The sequence below is a fragment of the Prinia subflava genome, chromosome 1 (assembly GCF_021018805.1).
Source record: "Prinia subflava isolate CZ2003 ecotype Zambia chromosome 1, Cam_Psub_1.2, whole genome shotgun sequence".
Lineage (NCBI taxonomy): Eukaryota > Metazoa > Chordata > Aves > Passeriformes > Cisticolidae > Prinia > Prinia subflava.
In genome coordinates this window covers 135,087,808-135,095,589 of record NC_086247.1, presented here as the reverse complement: position 1 = coordinate 135,095,589, position 7,782 = coordinate 135,087,808, and the positions used below count along the sequence as shown (strand labels likewise).

Below are 7,782 nucleotides of genomic sequence, written 5' to 3'. Positions count from 1 at the left end.
TGCTGCGTCACAGGAGCCACAAGATGGCGCCTGCGACACACAAGATGGCGCCCGTTCGCGCCGTTCTCCTACCCCTCCCCCGCGTCCCCCTCCCCCGAAATCTAATCCCTTCCTTGACCCAACCCCTTCATACCCGCCCAACCCCTTTTATCTGCCCAACCCATTTTACCCCTTGGTCCCTCCCACACCCGCCCCCTCTGTTCCCTCCCTTGCTCCACCCATGGCTCCTCCCACATACCCGATGTCTCCTCCCTTTGTGGCCGCCCAAACCCCGCCTTTGGTTCCTCCCTTTTCCCACGCTGACACTCCTCCCACTCCTGCCCCCTGGCCCGCCCTAGGGGCGGAGCCAGGCACTTCTCCCCACCCCGGAAGGAGGCCATCTTGGAATGATAGTTCCCACGCTGCCTCTTCCGGTTCCCACGGTAAGGAACCGGAAGACAACAGCGATGGAAACCAGGAAGTGCATCTCTCAGCTGCGCCTGTCACCTACCGAAGGGCTCGCGGGGGTAGCGAACCAAAACCGAATTGGCAGCCATTTTCACAAAGTATAATTCGAGATTTATGTAAGGCGCACAAAGAGTTTGGGAGAGAGAGCCCGTACTTCCGCGGCCTCCTTCAGGCAGACCTAGCAGCTGCGACAACCCTTCCTGCAGACTTAAAGCAATTATTTTCTTGCCTGATGACACCGGCTGAATTTGAATTATGGCTTGCTGCATTTAGGCAAGCCCTGCGGGAAGAGCTGCCGCACCTGCCACTCCCAGCAATTGATGAGGGAGGTAATCCCCTTACTGTTGAATTGCTGGGAGGAGAAGGTTCCTTCGAGTCCCCTCAAATTCAGGCACTGCTCATTCCACCAGCAGTTTTGCCTAGGGTGCGAGACCTGGCCTGCAAAGCCTTTTTCACGATGCAGCCTCGTGCACCCCTGCCGCCGTTCACCCAGATTAGGCAAGGGGACACAGAATCATTTGTAGATTTCGTGGACAAGATGACTAGGGCTTTAGAAATACAAGTAACGGACGGGCTCGCCCGTAAGAGAATTTTGGAGGAGATTGTTTTTGCTAATGCTAATAATGTGTGCAAACAAGCGATTTTAAGTCTCCCTCCAGAACCCCCACGGACTCTACAGGTGATGCTGCAAGTTTGCCAGCAAAAGGTCCCTTTCCTGCTTCAACATATGACCACCGCAAGCAAGCAGGGAACTCGGCAGGTGCATGCTGCGGAAGATGCGACTCCTCGTCGCCCACAGGCCCGCAAGCCGGCAGCGTCGAACCCAGCCAGAGCACGGGTCGAGTGCTACCTCTGCCATGAAAAAGGGCATTTTGTGAGCCAATGCCCGCATAACTTGCTGGCAAAGCCTCGGCCGCAGCAGGAGGACTCCGAACACAATTCAAAAAACTAGGGGGGGAGTGCGGGCCCACCCGGCATGATGACCCCAACAGGGTGGGCAGTGCAGAAGAGAAGGCAGTCAACGCCTTTGGGGGTCACTGGACCAAGACAACTATCTCGGACTGGCATTTCCTTCACCCTTCCCAGGAGGGAACTTTCCCGGACTTGACGTTAACACCATTTTGTAAACCTTACAGGTTGAGGCTCACTCACAGTGCACACCTCAGAGATACCAGCTGGTACCCAGTTCGCGTGGATTGCGAAGACCTTCTGGACTGGCCTTTTCAAAGGAAAGGTAAGTTCATTGTTGTTGGGGACTGTAAATACACTCCGCAAGACATTGAGGTATACCCGGGGACCTATAAGGGTGACCCCAGGTTCCTCGATGTCTGGCTGCGTTCCACTCATCCCCCAGCTTTCCACCCAAAGGGACAAATAGTGGCCCAGGCAATTCCACACACCAGGCCAGATCAGTATCAGGTTTACCCTGAGGAAAGGCCACTTTCAGTCAACGCAGTGCATCGGATCACAGAAGAAAAACCTATAATACAATGTACGATGTCCATTGGGGATGAGTCCGTTAATAAAGGTCTTCTTTTCGACACAGGAGCAGATGTCACGATCATTCCCACCCGGGAGTGGCCGTCACATTGGGCCTTGGAGGACGCGCCGGCGAATATCTCCGGAGTAGGGGGTTTTCAATCGGCTAAGAGATCAGCGCGCATGGTGAAATTCACGGGGCCGAAAGGGCAATTGGCATATACGCGCCCTTTCGTTTGCAAATATGAACGGCCCCTGCTTGGTAGGGAGCTCATGTCCCAATGGGGGGTCACAATTAGTATCCCAGACCCCCCTCAGGTTTTTTGCCTAGCGGTCACTGAGGAGCGCCCAATCCTCAAACTGAATTGGAAAACGGATAATCCAGTGTGGGTTGACCAGTGGCCGCTATCCAAGGAGAAATTAAAGGCGCTCGAGGAGCTCGTGGAGGAGCAGTTACAGAAGGGTAATATCGTGGAAACGAATTCCCCCTGGAACTCGCCCGTCTTCGTCATTCGAAAGAGTGACGGAAGGCGCTGGCGCCTCCTTCACGACCTTCGCCAAATTAATAACGTTATAGAGGACATGGGATCCCTCCAACCAGGAATGCCATCCCCTGCCATGCTGCCCCGAAATTGGAATCTGGCAGTTATTGATCTGAAGGATTGCTTCTTCCAAATTCCCCTACATCCGGATGACGCACCGCGTTTTGCCTTCTCGGTGCCTACCATCAACCGAGCGGCCCCAAGGAAGAGGTATCACTGGAGGGTTCTTCCCCAAGGTATGAAGAACTCCCCGGTGATGTGCCAGCTGTACGTCTCTTCCTTGCTGCGTCCTGTGCGCGCAGCCGCGGAGGAGGTTATCATCCACCATTACATGGATGATATCCTCATTTGCGCCCCAACAACAAGCGAACTAGATAGAGTCCTCACACGCGTAACAGATTTGTTAGTTGCTGCAGGGTTTGAGCTGCAAGCAGAGAAAATTCAGCGGATGCCACCCTGGAAATACCTGGGGCTGGAAATCGGACGGCGGACCATTGTTCCCCAAAAATTGGCTATCCGGACATCAGTCCGGACCCTTGCGGATGTCCATCGACTCTGCGGAGAGTTGAATTGGGTGAGGCCCTGGCTGGGTCTCTCCACGGAGGATCTAGCACCCCTCTTCGATTTATTGAAGGGGGGAGATGAGCTTAGCTCTCCCAGGGCGCTCACCGCGGAGGCAAGGAAAGCACTGGAGAAGGTACAACAGGCGTTGTCATCACGCCAGGCGCACAGATGTGACCCCGGCTTACCCTTTCGGTTCGTGGTGCTGGGTAAGCTCCCGCATCTTTTTGGGGTCATTTTTCAGTGGGATTCGAACACCACACAGCATGACACCAAGGGCCACGGGGGGAGAGATCCACTGCTGATCATAGAGTGGGTCTTTCTTAGCCACCACCGGCCCAAGAGACTTACGAGGCCACAAGAAATCATGGCTGAGCTGATCCGCAAGGCACGTACGCGCCTTTGCGAGTTGGCCGGTTGTGACTTTGAGTGCATCCATCTCCCCATCAAATTATCCTCGGGCCAGATCACCAAACCCATGTTGGAAACTCTGCTTCAAAATAATGAAGCTCTACAATTCGCTCTGGACTCTTTTACGGGCCAAATTTCAATTCATCGGCCGGCCCACAAATTGTTCAATCTGGATGGAAATTTTGAATTGGCATTGAGGAGTGTCCGAAGTGCAAAACCACTCCAGGCCTTGACCGTTTTTACAGACGCGTCCGGGGCTTCTCACAGGTCAGTGATGACCTGGGAGGATCCCGAAACTCAGCAGTGGGACAGTGATGTTGAAATCGTTGAGGGTTCGCCTCAAGTCGCTGAGTTGGCCGCAGTCGTCAGGGCATTAGAGAGATTTCCCGGACCGCTAAACATAGTTACCGACTCTGCCTATGTTACAGGGGTAGTGTCCAGAGCTGATCAGGCAGTATTACAGCAGGTTTCCAACGACGCGCTTTATGCGCAGCTCTCGAAACTTATAAAGCTTGTGTCCCACCGAGAGCACCCCTTCTACGTGATGCACACAAGGTCGCACACCGATTTGCCAGGGTTTGTTGCAGAGGGCAACAGGAGAGCAGATGCTCTCGCTGCTCCTGTGACAAAGACCCCACTGCCTGACATATTTCAACAGGCACAGCTCAGCCATGCTTTGTTCCATCAGAATGCACCAGCCCTGGTCCGCCGATTTCGTATCACCCGGCAACAGGCCAGGGCGATTGTGGCTTCGTGCCCATCGTGTCAATCCCACTCCGTGCCGACCATGCACGCCGGAGTCAATCCCAGAGGGCTGGGAAGTTGTGAAATCTGGCAGACCGACGTCACCCATGTGGCGGCGTTCGGGAGACTCCGGTACGTGCATGTGTCCGTTGATACCTTCTCAGGTGTAGTCTATGCCTCCGCACACGCAGGGGAGAAGGCCTCCCACGTCATCCAACACCTCATTCAGGCCTTCTCTTTCATGGGCATCCCCAAGGAAATCAAAACAGATAATGGCCCTGCGTATACTTCCAGGGAGCTTGCAGATTTCCTGCAGCAATGGGGAGTTGAGCATAAAACGGGCATCCCTCACTCCCCCACGGGTCAGGCCATTGTTGAAAGGACCCATCAGAACGTCAAACGGGTCCTTCAACAGCAAAGACCAGTCCTGAAGGTTGAGACTCCACCAATTAGATTGGCAAGGGCACTTTATGTGTTAAACTTCCTAAATTGTTCTTATGAAAAGCCAGATCCGCCAGTTGTGCGGCATTTTAATAGCAACCGCGACTGGGACCTGAGTGAGCAGCATCCGCCGGTAACCGTAAGGTTTCCCGAAACGGGGAAAGTGGAGGGCCCACTGACGCTTTTGACGTGGGGGCGCGGGTACGCCTGCGTCTCTACTGATGCCGGGCCGAAGTGGATACCCTCCAGATGGGTTAAACCGTATATTGAGAAAAAAACTAAAGTCCGGGAAAACGGAAAGCCCCAAGTCGCCTCTGCGGCTTTACGCCGCAGAAGGCGTGAGTCCAGTGACTCAGAGGAGGAGGAGAAGTCAGAAGGCTGGGAGGACCCCTTTTCCAGTGATTTCCCACTTTGTAACAATTTGTTTTTCTGAGTTTCTGTTTAGATCCGTCCAACCATGAGCGCCAAGACTGCCATCAGTTCAGCCGTCCTCTTCGCCAGTCTCCTGACCATCGCCCAGGCGTGGCTCGTCCCCCAGCCGCAACAGAACGTCTGGACTGTCTTGGCCAAATCACTGGGCCAAGACCACATATGTCTCAACCAAGCGAGTGCCGCGAATCCCATGGCATCCTGCCTCGTGGGGATCCCATTTAAAGATCGTGAGATGCCCAAGATGCTTCTAGGTTATGCTCAAAAACTTAGACAAGAAGCTGCTAAAATGGAGCATAACCTAAAGCATGCCCATTACATCGTCGCGTGGTACAATTATATTAAAAGTCTTCCAAAGTTAGAAAACGAGCCTCAGGAGCTGGAGCTTCTAGGTTCCGCCAGAGCCGAATCTTGTTTTCATATCCGCAACGACCACGTCCAGCGTCACCACCGTCATTTTGTCTCCTCCAAAGCCCATTTTAATACTCATTGGTGCAACGCTGTGTCCTTTAGTTATCCTCCAATCCCTCCTCAAAAATCAGCCCAAGTCTTTGCCCATCCCCGCCAGCTTCCCAGGGGAACATTCTTGATTTGCGGAGACCACGCATGGGCAGGTATCCCCTCTCACCTCTCCGGAGGCCCGTGCACCTTTGGGACCCTCGGATTGTTTTCACCCAACAAATCACAAATTTTGGATTGGGTTACACAAAATTCTACAAATGGTGCACATCTATTGGCACACTCTAGAAAGAAGAGAGAAGACTACTCTCTCAAAAAATTGGCAGACGATTGCGATGAGGAAATTATCCATTGGAGCAGATCTAAAGGCATCGCAATCACAGTATTTGCGCCGTGGGTCGCCATTGCTAAGACCCTCGGAGAATTAGGCCATTTGGAATGTTGGGTAGCTAAGCAATCCCGTTTGACTTCTAGGGCCCTATCAAACCTCCTGAAAGATGAGGAAATTACGAGGCAGGCAACCCTCCAGAATCGTGCAGCCATCGATTACCTCCTGCTCCTCCACGGTCACTCGTGTGAGGAGTTTGAGGGGCTCTGCTGCTTTAATTTGACATCTAGGGCCAAGGGGACTCGCGAGGCACTCAAACAAATGGAAAACATGATAGGAGACATCAAGCAAGAATACGGGGACTGGCTCAGTAATTTGTTCAAGGGATGGGGGATCTCGGGTTGGACGGGATCGATTCTTAAAACTGTTCTGTTAATTGTTTTTGTGCTTTTTGTCGCTATTGCCAGCCTTGGACTAATGAAAAAGATGTTGCAGAATTTGATTTCTTCCTCCACATCACCACCCAAAGCTGAAGTCCACCGAGTAGCCGTTGAAGTAGGCCCAGAAGCGTTCAAGGAAGAGGAGGAAAGCTTCGTTGATGAGGACGAACAGGCTGAACAGCTTGAAATCACCGTAGAAGAAGTGCGCAGCCTTCCTCGAGAACAATGGCCTACTCAACAGCAGTGGTTTGCAGAATCATACCCACGTTCTGAACACCTGGTGGACCCCCCTCAATTCGGATATCTGAGATAGGACTCACAGGGTCAAAAATAAAAGAAAAGGGGGAGATGTGGTGGTGTGGATGGTTGGACTTTCCCCATTTCAGTATGTTAAACCTCAGTTGGACTCCACAAAGAAAGTTGGGACAGTGTAAGCAGGAACAAGCAGGTGCTGTGAAGGACTGTGACAAGGAAAAGAAGGACAGACGAGGGAGAGGATTTAAAGAGAGAGACTTAAGGAAAAAGGAGAGGGTGCTGAAAGAAGGATATAGGAAAGAGGGTTTTGAGGCAGAGAGAAGTTGAAAGATATATGGGTGGTTTACCAAGTAGGAAGGATTTAGATATGTGAAAAAGATGAAAGGCTGGTGGGTCCTATATTGTATGTTCTGTACAATGCTGTATGTTCTGCACACCCCCCCTTAATTGAAATTCATAAGTTGCTACATCCTCCCTACAAGTCCCTATTCCTAGCTCCCCTTGGTCACATGTTACCTTTTCCCCTCTTCCCGCCACTGTGTTATCCCTCCCCTATCCCCTAATTGGTTCAAGGCTTGCAACCCTTCCCCTTATCTCCCAAGTGTCAAGTTTCCATTGGTTGCCGCAAAGAGGAACTCCCATTTCTCCTCCCCTACCCCGAAAGCATATAAGCTGGTGCATTTCTTTGTTCGGTATCCAGTTCAGCCTGGTTCCACTTCGGTCTGGACAGTGCTCAGTTGGATTAAAGTTGTGGTTCCTCTGTCTGGCTGGCTGGATCCTCCTTTCTCGCTCTTAGCGCGTCGCTTCAGTTATCCTACTGCCGTTCAGGCCTCTCCCAGGGCCAAGAACCCACAGGGCTGACCCCTTCGTTCCGCTGAGGGGCAGCTCGGATTCTGCTTGCTCCGGTGCCTGGGCTGGCTCGGGGCGAAGCCAAGGGGCTTTAGTAGCGGCACCGCGACACCAGGTAAGGGGTATCCTGTTCATCAGTGGAATTTCAGCAACACTGAGCACTCCTAGGATAAGAACTGTGTTTTTACAGAAGGAAGTCAGTCCCACTGCTGAATCATTTTGCACAAGGCTGGGCAAGACCTTCCTGAGAGCAAGAATCCTATAACAAAGCAAATGGGAAATGTTTCTTATCTGTTTCCTGCCTCCTGAGGAATGAAATACTGTTTGCTGGGTAAATGATGTGTCAGAGACATTAATATATGAAAACTGTATAAGAAGAAAAGTAGAGAAATGACAC

The 7,782-nt window shown here is 52.2% G+C and overlaps 1 protein-coding gene across 1 annotated transcript; it reads left to right on the top strand.

The window, feature by feature from the left end:
* Positions 1-210: 210 nt before the first annotated feature.
* On the top strand, positions 211-7,368 carry LOC134559070 (uncharacterized). The gene is made up of 2 exons (XM_063413541.1): positions 211-1,681; positions 5,071-7,368. Exon 2 carries the CDS (start codon positions 5,083-5,085, stop codon positions 6,592-6,594), a length of 1,512 nt encoding a protein of 503 aa, XP_063269611.1. The 5' UTR covers positions 211-1,681; positions 5,071-5,082; the 3' UTR covers positions 6,595-7,368.
* Positions 7,369-7,782: the final 414 nt, after the last annotated feature.